The sequence below is a fragment of the Salvelinus fontinalis genome, chromosome 3 (genome assembly GCF_029448725.1).
Source record: "Salvelinus fontinalis isolate EN_2023a chromosome 3, ASM2944872v1, whole genome shotgun sequence".
Taxonomy (NCBI): domain Eukaryota; kingdom Metazoa; phylum Chordata; class Actinopteri; order Salmoniformes; family Salmonidae; genus Salvelinus; species Salvelinus fontinalis.
The window spans coordinates 16,850,532-16,872,273 of NC_074667.1; the positions used below are offsets into that span (position 1 = coordinate 16,850,532).

Sequence of the window (21,742 nt, forward strand, 5' to 3'; positions counted from 1 at the left end):
GTTAAGCTCCTATGAGCTGTTCTATTTAGCTCGTGCAAGGCTGCTTGTTTAAACTGTTGATCTGAGGCATATCAGGTAAAGGTGTACTTCCTGCACTCTAAGGGACCTCCAACATCATCATTCAAAATAACAATTATTGGGTCAGTGCAGACAAATACAGCAATAGACAATTGTTTTGCTTAGATGACCTATGATAATGAATTGTTACAATATAGCCATCCAGGTTAACAGTGTGGTTAAGGTTAGGGATATTTTAAAATCACATTTTAAGAATAGAATTGTAGAAATAGGTGGGGTTTAAGACTTTGTGGCTGTGGGAACTAGTGACGACCCGAGTGAAGATAGAGTTGGCCATGTTGGAAGACCACCGCATTATTCTTCTGACAACAACAGCCAAGTGGCTACCCCAAACTGCATGATAACAGTGCCTAAAACTAGTTGATTCATCACTACGGTCATTTTCTGTAGCGTTTCTGTAGAGTATTCGGCTGCTCTAACAAGGCAGGAAAGACAACGGGAGACACCATTGGTGAAACCAATGAGATGAGAGTCAAAAACTGTCAGAAAAGCGAATAAACCTTTTTGCCCGTCAAGACCGGAACCCAGACAGCTGTCAGTAGCGGGTCTTTTACGATAATTTCATCACTCGTAAATCAAGTCTGATTGCGAGTCTAGTGGTTATATTAACTAGGTGTTAACAACAACACTAAATTAGCTAGCTTAGTCTAGCAATTAGCATGTGTTGCATTTTGTGGAAGCTATTTTTAACCATAAAAATTCACCCTCATAAACAAAGAATTACATGCATCTATCATTGCATTTGCAGACTAATGCAAGCCTACTATTCATAATGTAATGGGTATATTAATAGCCTAAATTGACTCTCCAATGAGCACGTAGTGGCATAGGCCTATAGCATATATCAGAGACGTTTCTTTCCTTTGCACGGGAAAAAATGTGGCCTTTTGACAAACATTTCATGCAATTCTACTACACTTTATATGTCTGGAGACATTAGCATAGTTTTTATATGATGGTAACCTAGGCCTACTCTGCTGACAATGACAACAGATCAATAAAAACAAACTTGTCTTGAATGCAACCATGTAACGAAGACCTATGTAAAGGGTTCATGGCTAGAAGAAATCAAGCTTTTGTCAAATGAACCTCAAAAGTTATTTTTTGCATTTTAGCTAACCCTAACCCTTTTCCTAACCTTAACCCAATTCTCCTAACCGGCTACTTTAATTATCCCAATCTGCTATGACAAAACCTCCTAGACATGACCATGAAAAGGGGAGAACCAAATTGTACAATATGAAGTCCATATAGCCTGGAGGAGGACATTATTGTCCAAAAAAAGTACAGTGGCACTGACCCAATGATAATTTGTTGAGAACTTTATTCTTAAGAGGGAAAAGGTATGGACATTACAGCAAAGGCCTCAGGATAAGACAACCTGCTGTTTTGAATATTGGTTGTTCCAGCCCAACAATATATTTACTCTTTATTTGACACCAAAACAGCTGAATGAATTAAACACAACCAAACAATTATGAGCCCTGATGGTATAGGTGACCTGAATAAGTGATCATTTAACATCAGGTGGCTTTTAATTTGTTATGTACTGTAGGTTCACCAGCAGACCTCTATCAAGACACCCATGTTGACTGGATTCCCCCTGTGAAAATGAGCAATGGTGCAGCAGCATCAGTTTCTACTTCTATTACTTCGTCCTTATCCAGATATGAAAGGAGACATCCCTCGGTTGTACAAGATGGTTGTCATGTGCTGTGCTTTGGTCAATCTGAACGATTCTGTTGTGCCATTTGAGTAGAGGGCACCTTCACCTTGTCGACATGACACATGTGCCCCCTTAAACCGTATGAATATATAACATATATAATAATATGTAATTTAGAACATGTAAAATACTATTGTTTATGTAAACATAGTGTACTTTAATAATAGGCTATATTGTTGTATGGGTGACATTCAAAATATTTTGTGTCTGCTTTTCCTTGCGCCATTGAATAAAATGTATTTCTTATTGCCTAACTTTTCTTCATTTTACAATTCAGACACATTTAACATGTCATTTTTGTGATAGTCTAAGGCAAACCATCTTCATTATCACAGTGGCACCTCCAAGTGCCACTCAGACCTTCTGGGAGAAAAGTGTCGAGCATTGAACTTAGTAGTAGTTGTGTTATTAGCCTCATACTTTGTCTTGTGGTATCATTTTTAAATTGAGAACATCTAGCTCAACAATATGTAAACAATGTGTGAGTTAATCTATTCTCGGGTCAGATGCAGAATGTCAATTGGGTGCCTTGCAAACACCCATAAGACTAATGCCATCATACTGTAGGTCAATGGTCCCTAACTCTGGTCCTCAGGTACCCCCAACAGTTCAGTTCTATTGAAGCCCCGGGCAAACAAACCATTTCAACTTGTGAACTAATCATCAGGCCCTCAATGAGTTGAAGAATTGTGTGTACTGTTGGGAGTACTCAAGGACTGGAGTTGGGGACCACTGCTGTAGGCCTATGGCTACATTGGTGTTGCATACCATAACAAGCTGCAAAATGGCTTCACATGGCTGATATTTGATTGTCACTCTTTTTTTCAGGATAAAACTAATTGGAGAGCTTCAGACTGAACAAAGAGGTACCGTTTGTTCATTTGAGAATACACCACAGAAACAGACAAATTAGAGACATATTCTCTTCCTCTCTTTCTAGCACAATTGTGATCTGTGATTAATTAACATTGACAGTACTTCATCACGAAAAACGAGTTTAAGCACTTCACTTCAAAGAAAGCTTAATTTTATTCTTTGAAATATGAAAGTGATCAAACTCATATGTAAAGGTTGGACATCTTAGTAACAAGTAGGCTATTATTACTAACGCATAATTTCAGGTGAACAAAAGAAAGTCAATACCAGAGGTGGCCAACCTCCTTCCACTGATCCCTGATCTATTGGGTGAGCAGACTTCTGTTCAAACGATAGCACACTTGATTATCAACTACTTAGTTCTGATAAATTGAATCAGGTGTGTTAATGCTGGGCTGGAACAGAAGCCTGCACACCCAGCAGGGTTGGCCTGCTCTAGTTGAAATAGCTTTATACATATTGATTTTTAAACTGTATTTTTGTTTAAAATTTGCTAATATACAGTAGGTCCCCATAATCCTCTTCATCCACAGACAGTGTTTCACAAGTCTCTGTATCTGAGGACAGAAAACATTACAAAGAATCAGGCTGCATTATACTCAAATTAGACAGCACTGAATATTATGTTGTAATATACAGTGCAGTCGGAAAGTATTCAGACACCTTTTTCCACATTTTGTTGCATTAGAGCCTTATTCTGAAATTGATTAAATAACCCCCCCCCCCCCCCCCCTCAATCTACACACAATACTCCATAATGACTAAGCGAAAACAGGTTTTGAAATGTTTGCAAATTAATATATATATTTTTTTTTTAAGTACCTTATTTGCAGAAGTACTTAGACCCTTTGCTATGAGACTCGAAATTGAGGTCAGGTGCATCCTGTTTCCATTGATCATCCTTGAGATGTTTCTACAATTTGATAAGAGTCCACCTGTGGTAAATTCAATTGATTGGATATTACTTTGAAAAAGGCACACACCTGTCTATATAAGGTCCCACAGTTGACAGTGCATGTCAGAGCAACAACCCAGCCATGAGGTCGAAGGAATTGTCCGCAGAGCTCAGAGACAGGATTCTGTTGAGGCACAGATCTGGGGGATTGTACCAAAACGTTTCTTTAGCATTGAAGGTTCCCAAGAACACAGTGGCCTCCATCATTCTTAAAATGATGGAGGCCAAGACTCTTCCTAGAGCTGGCTGCCCCGCCAAACTGAGCAATCGGGGGAGAAAGGCCTTGGTCAGATAAGTGACCAATAACCCATTGGTCACTGACAGAGCTCTGTGGAGATGGCAAAACATTCCAGAAGGACAACCATTTCTGCAGCACTCAACCAATCAGGCCTTTATGGTACTGGCCAGATGGAAGCCGCTCCTTAGTAAAAGGCACATGACAGCCCGCTTGGAGCTTGCCAAAAGGTACTTAATGGAATCTCACAGCAGAAACAAGATACTCTGGTCTGAAACCAAGATGGAACTCTCTGGCCAAGCGTCACATCTGGAGGAAACCTGGCACCATCCATACGGTGAAAGAGGCAACATTATACTGTGGGGATGTTGCCTGGGGATGTTGCCTTATTCAGTGGCAGTGACTGGGAGACTAGTCAGGATCGAGGGAAATTTGAACGGAGCAAAGAGAGATCCTTGATGAAAACCTGCTCCAAAGCGCTCAGGATCTCAGACTGGGACAAAAGGTTCACCTTCCAACAGGACAACGACCCTAAGCACACAGCCAAGACAGGAATGGCTTCGAGACTAGTCTCTGAATGTCCTTGAGTGGCCCAGCCAGAGCCCAGACTTTAACAAGATCTAACATCTCTGGAGAGACCTGAAAATAGCTGTGGGGCGAGGCTCCCCATCCAACCTGACAGAGCTTGAAAGGATTTGCAGAGAATAAATGGGAGAAACCCCCAAAATACAGGTGTGCCAAGCTTGTAGCGTCATACACAAGAAGACTTAAGGCTGTAATTGCTGCCAAAGGTACTTCAACAAAGTACTGAGTAAAAGGATTGAACACGTGATATTTCAGCTTTTTTATTTATTGCAAAAATTAGATTTTTTGCTTTGTGATTATGGGGTATTGTGAGTACATTGATGAGTGAAAAGAAAAAATGCTGTAACGTAACATAATGTGGAAAAGGTCAAGGGGTCTGAATACTTTCCGAATGACCTACATACAGTTGAAGTCAGAAGTGTACATACACCTTAGCCAAATACATTTAAACTCAGTTTCACAATTCCTGACATTTAATCTAAGTAAAAATTCCCTGTCTTAGGTCAGTTAGGATCACCACTTTATTTTAAGAATGTGAAATGTCAGAATGACAGTTGAGAGAATGATTTATTTCAACTTTTATATTTTTCATCACATTCCCAGTGGGTCAGAAGTTTACATACACTCAATTAGTATTTGGTAGCATTGCCTTTAAATTGTTTAACTTGGGTCAAACGTTTTGGGTAGCCTTCCACAAGCTTCCCACAATAAGTTGGGTGAATTTTGGCCCATTCCTCCTGACAGAGCTGGTGTATCCGAGTCAGGTTTGTAGGCCTCCTTGCTCGCATACACTTTTTCAGTTCTGCCCACATATTTTCTATAGGATTGAGGTCAGGGCTTTGTGATAGCCACTCCAATACCTGGACTTTGTTTTCCTTGAGCCATTTTGCCACAACTTTGGAAGTATGCTTGGGGTCCTTGTCCATTTGGAAGACCCATTTGCAACCAAGCGTTAACTTTCTGACTGATGTCTTGAGATTCAATATATCCACAACATTTCCCTCCCTCATCATGCCATCTATTTTGTGAAATGCACCAGTTCCTCCTGCAGCAAAGCACCCCCACAACCTGATGCTGCTACCCCTGTGCTTCACGGTTGGGATGGTGTTCTTCAGCTTGCAAGCCTCCCCCTTTTTCCTACAAACATAACGATGGTCATTATGGCCAAACAGTTCTATTTTTGTCTCATCAGACCAGAGGACATTTCTCCAAAAAGTACAATCTTTGTCACTGTGTGCAGTTGTAAACCATAGTCTGGCTTTTTTATGGCGGATTTGGTGCAGTGGCTTCTTCCTTGCTGAGTGGCTTTTCAGGTTGTGTTGATATAGGACTCATTTTACTGTGGATATAGATACTTTTGTACCTGTTTCCTCCAGCATCTTCACAAGGTCCTTTGCTGTTGTTCTGGGATTGATTTAAACTTTTCGCACCAAAGTCCATTCACCTCTATGAGACAGAACGCGTCTCCTTCCTGAGTGGCATGAAGGCTGCGTAGTTCCATGGTGTTTACACTTGCGTACTATTGTTTGTACAGATGGACATGGTACTTTCAGGCGTTTGGAAATTGCTCCCAAGGATGAACCAGACTTGTGGAGGTCTACCATTTTTTTATGAGGTCTTGGCTGGTTTCCTTTGATTTTCCCATGATGTCAAGCAAAGAGGCGCTGAGTTTGAAGGTAGGCATTGAAATACATCCACAGGTACACATCCAATTGACTCAAACAATGTCAATTAGCCTATCAGAAGCTTCTAAAGCAATGACATCATTTTCTGGAATTTTCCACGCTGTTTAAAAGGCATAGTCAACTTAGTGTATGTAAACTTCTGACCCACGGGAATTGTAATACAGTGAGTTATAAGTGAAATAATCTTTCTGTAAACAATTGTTGGAAAAATGACTTGTGTCATGCAAAGTAGATGTCCTAACCGACTTGCATAAACTATAGTTTGTTAACAAGAAATTTGTGGAGTGGAAAAAAAGTTTGACTCCAACCTAAGTTTATGTAAACTTCCGACTTCAACTGTTTACACACACACATACACACACACACACACTGTCGTTCAAAAGTTTGGGGTCACTTAGAAATGCTCTTGTTTTTGAAAGAAAAGCACATTTCTTGTCCATTAAAATAATATCAAATTGATCAGAAATACAGTGTTAACATTGTTAATGTTGTAAATGACTATTGTAGCTGGAAACGGCAGATTTTTTTATGGAATATATACATAGGCGTACAGAGGGCCATTATCAGCAACTTTCACTCCTGTGTTACAATGGCACGTTGTGCTAGCTAATCCAAGTTTATCATAAAAGGCTATTTGATCAATTGAAAACCCTTTTGCAATTATGTTAGCACAGCTGAAAACTATTTTGCTGATTAAAGAAGCAATAAAACTGGTCTTCTTTAGACTAGTTTAGTATCTGGAGCATCAGCATTTGTGGGTTCGATTATAGGCTCAAAATGGCCAGAAACAAAGGACTTTCTTCTGAAACTCGTCAGTCTTTTCTTGTTCTGAGAAATGAAGGCTATTCCATGCAAGTACTACTCCCTTCACAGAACAGCGCAAACTGTCTCTAACCAGAATAGAAATAGGAGTGGGAGGCCCCGGTGCACAACTGAGCAAGAGGACAAGTACATTAGAGTGTCTAGTTTGAGAAACAGACGCCTCACAAGTCCTCAACTGTCAGCTTTATTAAATAGTACCCGCAAAACACCAGTCTCAACGTCAACAGCGAAGAGACGACTCCGGGATGCTGGCCTTCTAGGCAGAGTTCCTCTGTCCAGTGTTTGTGTTCTTTTGCCCATCCTAATCTTTTATTTTTATTGGCCAGTCTGAGATATGGCTTTTTCTTTGCAACTCTGCCTAGGAGGCCAGCATCCCAGAGTCACCTCTTCACTGTTCTAGAGTTAGACATTTCTAAGCGGAAATTTCTCCGACTTGATTTTCCCTAACGAAAAATGGATATACCCCTACAAAAATATCCTTTAATTATAATCCACATAATGCATGTGTCCTGTTGCTGCAGAATTATTTTCCTGCTTTAGCAAACTGACTCAAATTAAGATCCTACATCTGTAATGGTATTCATGATGTAAGCAGATATGAATGCTCTTTGGCTGGACCCTAACATAAGATGAGCAATTCCTAATTCTACTACACTAAGGGCTAGATTTTAACAGATCCGTGCTAGCAACATCTGCATAGCGGTTGTTTTGGCGGTGTCGGAACTGCATTAGAGCTGTCAAAATCACATGCGGCTCCTTGCGTTACCTTGTCACACACACTGCTATTGGATGAAATGAAACCACACCCAACATTATATCTGACAAATTCCATGCAGCCCCATTAGAAGTTCATGCAACCGTGTTACAAGTTCCAACACTCGAATGCGTGATGTTCTATTGTTTATACCTCAGAAAGTAATCACACCCCTTGACTTTTTCAACATTTTGTTGTGTTACAAAGTAGGAGTGAAATGAATTTAATTCTAATTTTTTGACTACACAAAATACTGTAATGTCAAAGTGGAAGAAATATTCTATGAAAAATAACACTAATACTGTATGTATCCGGATAATGTATCCAACCCAGAGTCAATACATGTAATAATCACCTTTGGCAGCGATTACAGCTGTGAGTATTTCTAGGGTAAATCGCTAAGAGCTTTACACACCTGGATTGTGCAACGTTTGATCATTTTTCTTTTCAGAATTTTTCAAGATCTGTCAAATTGGTTGTTGATCATTTGTAGACAACCATTCAGGTCTTGGCATAGATTTACGAGCAGATTTAAGTCAAAACTGTAACTCGGCCACTCAGACACATTCACATCTCTTCTTGGTAAGCAACTCCAATGTAGATTAAGCCTTGTTTTTTAGGTTATTGTCCTGCTGAAACAGGTGAGGACGGCTCATAATAATGGCAGGAATGGAGCGAATACAGTCGTAGCCAAAAGTTTTGATAATGACACAAATATTCATTTCCAAAGTTTGCTGCTTCAGTGTCTAGATATTTTTGTCAATGTTACTATGGAATACTGAAGCATAATTACAAGCATTTCATAAGTGTCAAAGGCTTTTATTGACAATTACATGAAGTTGATGCAAAGAGTCAACATTTGCAGTGTTGACCCTTCTTTTCAAGACCTCTGCAATCTGCCCTGGCATGCTGTCAATTAACTTCTGGGCTACATCCTGACTGATGGCAGCCCATTCTTGCATAATCAATGCTTGGAGTTTGTCAGAATGTGTGGGTTTTTGTTTGCTCACCTGCCTCTTGAGGCGGAGGAGCCACTTAGTTATCACTTTTGCCTATGGCAAGGTGCTCCATCATGCTGGAAAAGGCATTGTTCGTCACCAAACTGTTCCGGTAAGGTTGGGAGAAGTTGCTCTCGGAGGATGTGTTGGTACCATTCTTTATTCATGGCTGTGGTCCTAGGCAAAATTGTGAGTGAGCACACTCCCTTGGCTGAGAAGCAACCCCACACATGAATGGTCTCAGGATGCTTTACTGTTGGCATGACACAGAACTGATGGTAGCGCTCAACTTGTCTTCTCCGGACAAGCTTTTTTCCGGATGCCCCAAACAATCGGAAAGGGGATTCATCAGAGAAAATTACTTTACCCCAATCCTCAGCGGTCCAATCCCTGTACCTTTTGCAGAATATCAGTCTGTCCCTGAAGTTTTTCCTGGAGAGACGTGGCTTCTTTGCTGCCCTTCTTGACACCAGGCCATCCTCCAAAAGTCTTCATCTCACTGTGCGTGCAGATGCACTCACACCTGCCTGCTGCCATTTCTGAGCAAGCTCTGTACTGGTGGTGCCCCGATCCCGCAGTTGAATCAACTTTAGGAGACGGTCCTGGCACTTGCTGGACTTTCTTGGGCACCCTGAAGCCTTCTTCACAACAATTGAATCGCTCTCCTTGAAGTTCTTTATGATCCGATAAATGGTTGATTTAGGTGCAATCTTACTGGCAGCAATATCCTTGCCTGTGAAGCCCTTTTTGTGCAAAGCAATGATGACGGCACATGTTTCCTTGCAGTTAATCATGATTGACAGAGGAAGAACAATGATTCCAAGCACCACCCTCCTTTTGAAGCTTCCAGTCTGTTATTCGAACTCAATCAGCATGACAGAGTGATCTCCAGCCTTGTGCTCCGCAACACTCACACCTGTGTTAACGAGAGAATCACTGACATGTCAGCTGGTCCTTTTGTGGCAGGGCTGAAATGCAGTGGAAATGTTTTTGGGGGATTCAGTTCATTTGCATGGCAAAGAGGGACTTTGCAATTAATTGCAATTCATCTGATCATTCTTCATAACTTTCTGGAGTATATGCAAATTGCCATCATACAAACTGAGGCAGCAGACTTTGTGAAAATGTATATTTGTGTCATTCTCAAAACTTTTGGCCACGACTGTAGAATGGCAACAAACCATGTGTTTGTATTTGATTCCATTCCGCTGATGCCGCTCCAGCCATTACCATGAGCCCTGTCCTCCTCAATTAAGGTGCCACCAACCTCCTGGGTGCTGAAAGGTGAATTCTCCCAGTGTGTACTGGAAAGCAGACTGAACCTCTAGGATTTTGCATGTGCTTGGCTCCATTCCATTTCTTTTTTATGTTGAAAAACTCCCAAGTCACTAACGATTACAAGCATACCCATAACATGACGCAGCCACCACTATCCTTGAAAATATGGAGGTAGTGTGTTGTATTGGGTTTGCCTCAAACATAACACTTATAGTTTTCAGGACAAAAGGTTAATTGCAATGCCACATTTTTTGCAGTATTACTTTAGTGCCTTGTTTCAAACAGCATGCATGTTTTGGAATATTTGTATTATGTGCAGGCTTCATTCTTTTCACTCTAAATTAGGTTAGTGTTGTGGAATAACTACAATGTTGTTAATCCATCCTCAGATTACTCCTTTCACAGCCATTAAACTATATAACTGTTTTAAAGTCACCATTGGCCTCATGGTAAAATCCCTGAGCGTTTTTCCTCCTCTCCGGCAACTGAGTTAGGAAGGACGCCTGTATCTTTGCAGTGCCTTGGTGTATTGATACACCATCCAAAGTGTAGTCAATAACTTAATTTGTAAAAATGTGTGTAGGCCAGCGACAAAAACAATTCGGAATTTCATACATTTTTAATTCAGGCTGGAAAACAACAATGTGGAAAAAGTCAAGGGGATGTGGATACTTTCTGAAGGCATTTTAACCCCCCCCCCCCCCCCCCCACACACACACACACACATCTAAAATTAACGTGAAAACATGTCTGTCATTATTTCTATCAAGGATAGAGCCTACACTTTATATCGCCGTGTGAACTTCTAACATGGAAGCGATAATAAGAAAGGGAGTGGTTGGTGACACACAAGAGTATCCACTCACCGATTTGTCAGCTCATACCACAGCTCCAAACCATCCGCTACGCGGATGTCGGCCAACATGTTAAAGCTCGATCTGATTGATTCAGATGCACTATGGTGCCATGTGGGACATAACCTCTGAGAGGAACAAGACACAGGGAGAGACATTCATTACTCTTCTCTGTCAGATATGTTTACTATGCATGTTACTGTAGGGAAAAGCCAAGGTCTTGGACAGCAGCATGTTAGTCAGCTAAACATCCACTGCGCATGCAGTCGCTAGCACAAAAAATATATGCATTGTCTACTACCAGTGGCAGAAGTTGTTTCCAATTATGATGTTCTGTCCTGTTGTGCAGATGCATTCTAAGAGCTTGCCCCAGTAGAAATTGAGCATATGGAGTGGACACAGTTCTTGATTCTATGATAGAGAAGCTAACTATTCTCGCCAACTATCTAATTCATAAAATTCTTTAATTTGAATCTAAATCTATCAATCAATTCACCTCAATGGTCAGTTCTAGGGTTTCTATGTATTATCACAGACCCATAACAATGTGAACAGAAGGAATTACAGTAAAAACCATAGAAATATAATTCCTAGAATGGACAAAACCCCTTTAGACCACAGCAATTTGACTGGATCACTCATGGGTATACACTCAACATTTTAGTAATTCTATTTCTATGGTGAAAACACCCAAAGGAAAACCAAGGGGATCTGACCCAAGGCATCTGTCTGAATTAAACTGGAATAACAGGCAGACATACTCTGTGTACAGTATCCATTATGGATTGCACTCTGCATTCACATTAACTCAATAGTGGTCTTTTTCAGTAGATATCCCACATTTTCCATTCATGTTTTCTGTTACCACTATAGTATTTGTGTGTCCTGCATTTCAGCAAATGTCCCTTTATCTGCAGCCTACAATAATAGGATCAGGGAGTTTAACTTGTCAGACATGCTAAACCCCAGGCATATGTGCCTTCTAATGCCATTGGGATTTAACTGGTCATCATATTAGCAAGTGGAAAACTAAAAGTAGCCTATACCTGCCCACTCATCTCAATGTCTTCTGACATCGTGACCCCTGACTCTTGATACCATCTTACATGAGATGTGCTCAAAAAGTTCATTAAAGGAATAGACCAGCCCTAAGTTGGGGTCGGTCAATTCCATTTCAAATCAGTCAATGGAATTGACCCCAACCCTGAACTAGCCACATAATGGCACTGCACCTACATTGAAAAATTGAAGTATTCAAAAGGATACAAGAGGTATTCAATACACTGTAGAAAGACCCTACCCGTGTTCCACTGCCTCTATCAATCAGATAACCAATTCTATCACAGGACAGTCTTATTTAAATCTACAGATGGCTCTGAATGTTGATATTGTGCTGATAAGCAACAAAAACAGAGTCAACCACAGAGGAAAAATAAAGAGGACACAAGAGATGTAAAGTCGAGAGAGAAGAAACAAATGTTTGTCACATTGAAATTATTCTTAAAAATTGTCATGAGCCATTGGATTTTGAGGCATTGGATTTTGACATTATCTCACAAAATACATATGCAGTTTCAACAGCGTCCTCTTTGTTACTCTTGTACCACCACATGCACTCAGAAATTATTCAGGCCCATTTCGACTTTTTCAAAATGTTGTTACATTACAGGCTTATTCTAAAAGGAATTAAATAAATACAAACTCTTCATCAACCTACACAAAATACCCCATAATGACAAAGCGAAAACAGGTTTTTAGAGTTTTTGGCAAATGTATAAAAAATAAAAAACAGAAATACCTTATTTACATAAGTATTCAGAACCTTTGCTATTACACTCGAAATTGAGCTCAGGTGCATCCGGTTTCCTTTGTTCATCCTTCATTCTTAAATGGAAGAAGTTTGGAACCACCAAGACTTTTCCTAGAGCTGACTGCCCGGCCAAACTGAGCAATCGGGGCAAAAGGGCCTTGGTCAGGTAGGTGACCAAGAACCCAATGGTCACTCTGACAGAGCTCCAGAGTTCCTCTGTGGAGATGGGAGAACCTTCCAGAAGGACAACCATCTCTGCAGCACTCCACCAATCAGGTCTTTATGGTAGTGTGGCCAGACGGAAGCCGCTCCTCAGTAAAGGCACACGACAGCCTGCTTGGAGTTTGCCAAAAGGCAACTAAAGGACTCTCAGACTCTGCATTGTGTCCCGCCACACCCTCTTTTACGCTACTGCTACTCTCCGTTTATCATATATGCAATCACTTTAACCATACCTACATGTACATACTACCTCAATTAGCCTGACTAACCAGTGCCTGTATATAGCCTTGCTACTGTTATTTTTCACAGTCTTTTTATTTCTTTACTTATCTATTGTTCACCTAATACCTATTTTTTACTTAAAAATTGCACTGTTGGTCAGGGCCTGTAAGTAAGCATTTCACTGTCAAGTCTACACCTGTTGTATTCGGCGCAAGTGACAAACTTTGATTTGATTTAATACTTATAATACATAAAGGACTTATGTGCTGGTGTTTAACTCGCTGATTTAAAAAGAAAGCATGAGAGCAAGAGCGCGAGAGCGCGAGAGAGAAATTCACACCTACACTTCCATTATTAGCTTTAGATGACTGTTTTACCGAATGACTCTGATGTCTTTATAAAGATAAAGGCTATATTTGTCCAAACAACTGGGATGATTGTGCAGACATCCTCCCCTTAATAACACATTTTGATGTAAAAGTTGTTTCTAGGTTTCCAAATTTGGTATATATTTCTACATCATGAAATAAAATCATCGGTTTTCTTAAGTTAATCAAAAACCTGTCCAAAAGCCTCTAATGCACATCTAAACATTTCACTTGCTTGGATTTTTTTGTTTGTGCTGCTGTATATTCTTACCAATATCATGTTATAATAAAAACTAACAGATTAAGTGGTTCTAGTGAGTTGCTACATATTTACCTTGGCTTATTTGCTCACAGGAGCTTGGTATGTTTACAGTGACTAAGTTTAAGGCATATTGTATCCTTACATGATAATAATGTCCCATGTGGCTCAGTTGGTAAGGCATGGCACTTGCAACGCCAGGGTTGTGGGTTTGATTTCCACGGGGGACCAGTACGAACAAATACAAAAATGTATGCACTCTGGATAAGAGTGTCTGCTAAATGACTAAAATGTAATGTGAATAAGATTTGTAGGCCTATACATATTGTACATGTTTTGTTCATTAATGATATGATATCCAGACATACTGTATATTCAATTCTTAAGAGTCTGATAGCCATCTATTTTCAGCATGTCAAGTTAGCCTATTCTATGCATTCCTCAAGGGTGCCCATTGTGCTTTTTATAGCCTATCTATTTCAGTCTCTGATTTGATCCTACATCTAACAATACATGATGTGTATTTCCAAATGTGCTCATATAGTCTTAACCACAGTCGGCTTACCTTGCTGGCTTTACTTTTTTACAAAGCCCGTTAAGCAATGATTACAACCCTTGACATAGGTCTGTGGATAGAAATGTGCTCATATTGTTCTACTCCTGTTGGGTGCCACTATGCACCTGTGATCCATCTGTAGGTCTAATGGCCAGAGCTGTGGTGCCAGTGTGGCTAAGTTCACATTCAAACAGAGATTCTTCCACCTTGCCCAACTGTCTCATCTGGAGGTGAATCGACCCGTATGTTTTCCTGGGTTGGAAAAATGTCCTCCGGGGGTACAGCTCACCTTTGCATATGGACACCATTAGCAAGATGGACAAGAGCATTCCCCCTAGAGTTAACAGTCCCAGGCCTGCTATGATACACTTGTCGAGGTGCGAGCCCAGTTGTGTGTAGTACATCTCCAGTTTCTCCATCTGACGGGCTGACACCAGATCTGGGTTGACCTTAGCCTCTCGGGGAATGGTGTAGGCAATGACCACCAGTACAATTCCACTCACCAAGAACACCATGGCAAATATGAACCCGTAGTCGAGTGAATGGTTTTTAAAGTCAGTCTCATGTCCCTCCTCAGAGCGGTGTGACAGCTCATCTCGCTGGAAAGGCTGGGGTTGTGACTGATAGCCCCTGTCATTAGATGTGGACCGATGAACACTCGAGCTGTCTGCTCCCTGGTGACTGAACCTCGTCTGGTGCTCCTCGTCCTGATATGACGTGTTCTCGATTCCAGTGCTAGCTACTGTCCGAGGTCTTGACTGGGTAGCTTTTCGAGGAGTTGTGGTGACCTCGCAGGCAGCGGGCTTGTCGCCATCTCCCAATTCACAGAGCTCTACGGCATTCAAAGACTCCATTGAAATTCAGTCGATCTGCTCATGTCATGATTCGGCCACCCTTCCTTATTTTGCCAAATACCTGCAGGAATATTTTAAATTATGAAATAGAATTAACAAACTGCACACCGCATCATGCATGCGGTGTCTGCCACTCAAATTTGAATAGTCCTAATTTTAAGCCATATATATATCTTTATTCAAAAGTGATAAAAAATAACATGTAGCCAAAACAAAACAACAAAGCGTTGAAGTGTGTCAACCTTGGTCATGGAGTGAGACATCCCAACTAGTACATGACCTTAAGGTGGAATTTCAGCACACTGTTTCCTCATGTTTAAAGTAATGATCTCAAAATGTTTATAGAACATTTAGAAACAACGTTCTTCTGTAGGAATTTCAGTACTTCGGCATAACATTTTCAGCAGGGTTCCTCGTGGTTCTATTTAAAGTCATGTTCTCAGAAAATTAAGAAAAGTTTCCATTAAAACCACAAGAAAACATTTGAATGTTATAAGAATGTTATTTAAAAACATACATTCCATTCTCATTGTCAACAAAACTCTATCCTCTATCCTGTTAAGTGTGTTTAGGTGTGCTGGCCACGCCCATTAATTAGCCACACCTGATTTTAATGAGCGCTTTTTTCCTTTGAAATGGGGTCTGTTTTAATAGACTAAAATGAACAGCTTTGTATGAGTTACAAAAATATGGCATGCTAGCTCCATCCTGGTGTCTCAGTGGATTAATTCCATGGATAGAGGACATAAGATCATAGCTTTGAATCTCACTGACTCTGTGCCACAATAAATAAGTGTTTGCATGATTAATTCTAAGCAAATTAATTTCTGTGCTTGGAGTTAAACTAGCATTGTTATTAAAAGTCTTACCAAAATATGTTCTCAGATTATAGAGGCTATCCTTATACTGACATTATGCATCTTAAACACTTAACTCAAGTCACTGATTGTAGGCTATTTATGGGAATGAATGCATCCCTCTAACCTAGAAGGAAGACCATGTAGTGCGACTGGTAACACAGCTGCTCCGATTATCATTAAACTGGGTGGAGAGAGTCAAGGCTTCAAAAAACGTTGATATGTTAACAAGAACAGCCTTTTCATTATCAGCTCAGCCTACAATTAGCAGATTATCTACCAGTTTGATAAGGGTCTAGCTGTGACAATATATGCTACATATACCTAGAACAGTGGGCTCTTGACACATTTTTATATGATTTACATTTCATGAAATACCTTCTATTTCAGCCCAGGATAGGGGTTTAATCGTCTTTAAAAACATCGCAAAATCAACCCTGGCATGACCTTCATTCCCACCACAAAAACGTAGCCTATGTATTGGATTAAATTAGGCATTTTGACCGATAGCATATCTATTTCTAAGTATCAATCAATTAAAGAGGACTATTCAACAAGAACCGCATACCCTACAATAATATTACAACAAACATCCTATCCAAAAAAAGACAGCCTACTCTATTGATATATCAATATTAAACACAAAAATGAACCTACCCCCAAGCGTTGACGCTCCAGTGATAAGATGTTGTAGTGCAAAGATGCCGGTTGTTTCGAGGGGGACCGAAAGACTGGCCATGCGCAAACAAACGGTGCCGTGAAATTGGTGGTTGAAATGGAGCGCATCGCTTCAGCAGGTTGTGGAGCTGCCAGTAATGACATTAAAAACGTAACCTGCACTATGGGGGGTGATATGTGCCAGAATTAAGCCTAGTCAACCATACAACCACGTGGCTGTCCATTGAACTTCTGACTGACTTGACATGATACCAACGCCTTACTAACATCTGTGTACAACTAACATGCATAGTTTATATTAATTAAATCTCAACTATAAATGTTAGACATGTTACAGTTTTTCCCGTGCAGGCCGACATTCCGAAGTAGCCACCTTGAGCTATAGTGTAGTCTACGGCTTGTGTATTTCCTGTTATCGCTATCCTGTTATCGCTAATTGCCTAGAAAAGATGATGTCCAATCTATAGGTAATCTGTCTAACACCTCATGGTATGTTATCTTATCTCGCTGTATACCGATCTAAATGTTGTTAGCCAATCACAGACTCTGTTGTTACCAGTTCCCAGTAACCTACATCAGATAACCAATAAGAGTTGTGTCCATGGCTTTCAGTCAAATAGAGGTGTTCATAGGTGTAGTATTTAGTAGCCAGTTAAATCGTGCCCATTTCAAATGGCCTCGTACTCAATTCTTGCTCGTACAATATGCATATTATTATTACTATTGGATAGAAAACGCTCTCTAGTTTCTAAAACCGTTTGAATTATTTCTCTGAGTGAAACAGAACTCATTCTGCAGCACATTTCCTGACCAGGAAGTGGAATGTCAGAAATCGATGCTCTGTTCAACTTCCTGCCTACACATGGGCATGATACGTAAGAGTCTACGTACACTTCATACACCTTCCCCTGGTTGTCAAGAGGCGGTGAGTGAAGAAATTTCGTGTTTATCTTGGTCTGAGGTGGAATTAAAGCTCTTTGTATGACGTGACCGTCCATTTCCTGTTTCTGGAGCGCGCGAAAGGGGACATGGATTTGCCTTCTGTTTAGCTGTCGTTATGGACGACTAACATCTCCGGTTTAGATTTTATATGATACATGTGACCATATCATCGTAAAGTATGTTTTTTCAATATAGTTTAATCAGATTATTGAAATTTTTTCGGGAGTTTTGCCGTGTTCCGTTCTCTGACTTTGTTGACGTTGGAGAGATCCGTGCCACTTGGCAAGTGCCCATGCTAAATCAAGAGGGAAATTTGCCGTTCCAGATCCAAACAACGACTGTTCTGGGCAAAGGACACCTTGTCCAACATTCTGAAGGAAGATCACCAAAAGTAAGAAACATTTTATGATGCTATTTCTAATATCTGTCGTGCATGTGAACTGGTCGTCGGCGCCCAAGTGTTTCTGGCTATTGTGGCTACGCTAATATAACGCTATATTGTGTTTTCGCTGTAAAACACTTGATAAATTGGAAATATTGTCTGGAATCACAAGATGCCTGTCTTTCAATTGCTGTACACTATGTATTTTTCAGAAATGTTTTATGATGAGTATTTAGTTATTTGGCGTTGGTGTCTGTAATTTTTCTGTCTGCTTTCGGTGCAATTTCTGACTGTAGCTGCAATGTAAACTATGATTTATACCTGAAATATGCACATTTTTCTAACAAAACATATGCTATACAATAAATATGTTATCAGACTGTCATCTGATGAAGTTGTTTCTTGGTTAGTGGCTATTTATATCTTTATTTGGTCGAATTTGTGATAGCTACTGATGGAGTAAAAAACTGATGGAGTAAGAAAAGTGGTGTCTTTTGCTAACGTGGTTAGCTAATAGATTTACATATTGTGTCATTTAAAAAAAAATTACATTTTAAAAATCGGACATGTTGGCTTGATTCACAAGATGTGTACCTTTCACATAAACGCCCAATCGTTGCCAAATTTGCTTCCTTTAAATATAAAATAATGTTTAAAAGCCTGTGTAAAAGACTTGCTGGGACCAAAATTGTCATGAATGACCAGTTCCCGAAGGAAATTGCAGAACGGCGTAAAGTTCTGTATCCATTTTTCAAGGAAAATAGATTAAAAGGGAAACGAGTAGCTCTCGTCGTCGATAAACTATATATTGATAACCAGTTGTTCAAAAACACAAAGACTACTCCATAGCTATTTTAAAAATTACAAAGTTCTTCAAATATAACTAATTGGAACACAAAAGCACTAATTCAAATTGGTAAAGATAAAAACTAAACAGAAGGCACAGTATGTGTGGATGGTGTGGTGTGTGTTTTTTTATGTTTGGGAAAGTGTGGCATTGAGTGAGAAAGGAAATGGTTGCATATCCCAGAACCAATGTATTGCTGTGAGCGGGGGTGAGAGAGCTTTCAATGTTGGTCAGATGATGGATATACTTTTTATAATGAATTATGTCTTATTTATTTATTGTCCTATTATGGTGGAACAGTGTTTTAAAATAAATTATACATTTAATTTATTTATTGTCCTATCATGGGTATGATGATGATATCTAATTTATTTATTTATGATCCTATATTGATGGAATGGTCCACAACCCTATACCTTAAATACCCACCTGAATGACCCAGATACTAAGGAGATGTCCCTAACTGTTTTATGGGCCTGCTGTAAGCGATCTGTATGCAGCCAAAATGCAGTCTGAGACCGAGAGCAGCACCACCCCTCAAGATTCTCAGCATGGTTGGTCCTGCAAAGCCAAAGCCCCCTAAAGGGAGAGCATACTATACAAGGAAATTCTCAAAGCTGCTAATGAGAACCTTGACGACCTTGTACCTAGCCGGTGGGGATTCCGGTGTGGTGCCCCCACCCAGGCAGTGGCAGTGCTGGCAACACTAGCTGCAGTAACCCATGGGGAGGGGGTCACACTCGGACATTCAGAGAGGAGTATATTATTGTGGTCCTGGTGGCACAAAATCAAAAGTCTGACTGCATGGAGATGCTTGGGAATATGGTCAATATGGGGGACTGTGTTGTGGATGTTTCAGGGAAAGGTGTATATTTGACCTCCATCATCTAGTACGTGACATTGGTTAATAAAATCTCTCCATTTCTGCCCATTTTTTTTGCACGGTCTTGCAGGCCTTCTCATACAGCTGCAACTGTATATGCATTCGTAAATCAAGACCTTTCTTGAGTTGGGCTCTTGGATGGTGCAACTGTTGAGAATGTGAGCCTATGGTTGTGTGGGGGGAAAGGGTTGAGTGTGTATGAGTGTGTGGGTGTATGTGCGTATCCCACAATTGTTGCGAAGGAGTGAAAGATGTTATGAACAATATAGGATGATTCACAATAATTGTTTGCTAATATAATAATTGCTTGCAATAATGGTGAGAGGTAAAATCCTTTGCATAAATTGCCTACATTACTACAAATATTAATAGCTAATTATGCAAAATAAGAAACAGGATTTAAAAAAATATGTATATATATTTTTGATGGCTATAAAAAATACAAATCGAAGTGGAATGGAAATCCATTTGGCAGTTGATCTACTTCTGTTCTGTAAATAGCACTGTGTGCTCTTTTCGAAGGATGGATCCCAGTCTTTTCAGGGCTATGGGATACGGGGGGTCGGGGTGATGACAACCCAACTCATGATGAGGAGGGCTTTTAGTGGGTGGAATAGTGGGGACCAATTGGAGGTTTACTTAGTAGAAAATCAAATATCATGGTACAGCTATATAGACACTCAATCATCATCTTACTTTTTAATGATATGTTTACAAATATATATTTTGATAAATAGAATTGAAAGTTGTGTCTCATTATGGTAAGTGGTGAAATAAGTATAGCCAGTTACAATTGTAATGGCTTAGCAGATAATACGAACAGAAGATCAGTATTTACCTGGCTAAAAGAGAAGGAATATAATATCTATTGTTTACAGGAAACTCATTCAACAATTTTAGATAACGTTTTGTTGAAAAAGGACTGGGGGGGAAATATATTTCTCGCATGAGAAAAGAAATTCAAAAGGGGTGATGGTTTTAATTAACAGTACATTTGATCCAAATGTACAAATTGTCCAAACGTCATCAAGGTAGATGGATTAATTTAAATATGTTATTGGACAAAAAACAGATATGGCTTATTAACCTATATGGTCCAAATAATGCTGATCCTAGCTTCTTTGAAAATATATATAAGAATTGATCAACTCTACAAGCAACACTAGATTATGGTGGGAGATTTTAATACGGTCTTAAATACCTCTATGAACAGGGAAGTGAAATCACACTACAAACTATCACCCTCAGGCACTTAAGGAAATCATGAATGTCACGGATATATTGGAGTTAGTGGCTATTTGGAGACTTAAATACCCTGACCTAGTGAGATATACATGGCGAAGGCTTAATCAAGCTAGTCGTCTTAATCAAGCTAGTCGTCTTCTTATGCCATTCTCTCTGGCACCAAAAGTTTAAATAGTGTTGATAGGGGACAGAATGTGGTCGGATCATTACATAATTGGCATATATATTACTCTTACAGAATTTCCATGTGGGCGAGGATATTGGAAATTTAATCAAAGCCTACTAGATTATAAATTGTTTAGAAGTAGGACAGAATAATTTATAACTGACTTTTTCAGACAACATAGTTATAGCAGATCCCCTTATTGTAATGTGACTAGAATGATGTTGTAAGTAACAGCCTATTTTCCAGGACAAAATCCCAGGACAGACATGTCTTAAATGTGCAGAAAGCTTAAATTCTTGTTAATCTAACTGCACTGTCCAATTTACAGTAGTTATTACAGTGAAAAAATACCATGCTATTGTTTGAGAAGAGTGCACAACAACAAACTTTTATCACTGTAACTGGTTTGATGCGTTCACCTCTAAAGGTAAATAATGTACTTACATTCAGTAATCTTGCTCTGATTTGTCATCCTGAGGGTCCCAGAGATAAAAAGTGGCCTCGTTTTGTTTGATAAAATCCATTTTTATATTCAAATGTAGGAACTGGGTTCTACAGTTTGAAGCCCCTTCTTTTATGGCCCCACACCCTGGGAGTGTGTAAAT

At 39.8% G+C, this 21,742-nt stretch overlaps 1 protein-coding gene across 2 annotated transcripts; it reads right to left on the reverse strand.

Moving 5' to 3' along the window:
• Nucleotides 1-1,379: 1,379 nt before the first annotated feature.
• On the reverse strand, nt 1,380-16,781 carry tmem74b (transmembrane protein 74B). Of its 2 annotated transcripts, XR_008757173.1 has the most exons (3): nt 16,652-16,781; nt 14,293-15,198; nt 1,380-3,237 (listed from the first exon to the last, which is right to left on the reverse strand). XR_008757173.1 is itself a non-coding variant. In XM_055907857.1 (2 exons), the coding sequence occupies exon 2, from the start codon at nt 15,135-15,137 to the stop codon at nt 14,382-14,384; it is 756 nt and encodes a 251-aa protein (XP_055763832.1). In that variant the 5' UTR covers nt 15,138-15,198; nt 16,652-16,781; the 3' UTR covers nt 10,698-14,381. The 2 variants fall into 2 exon arrangements, 1 of the variants encoding a protein (XP_055763832.1); XM_055907857.1 differs by lacking the exon at nt 1,380-3,237 and having other exon boundaries at nt 10,698-15,198.
• Nucleotides 16,782-21,742: the final 4,961 nt, after the last annotated feature.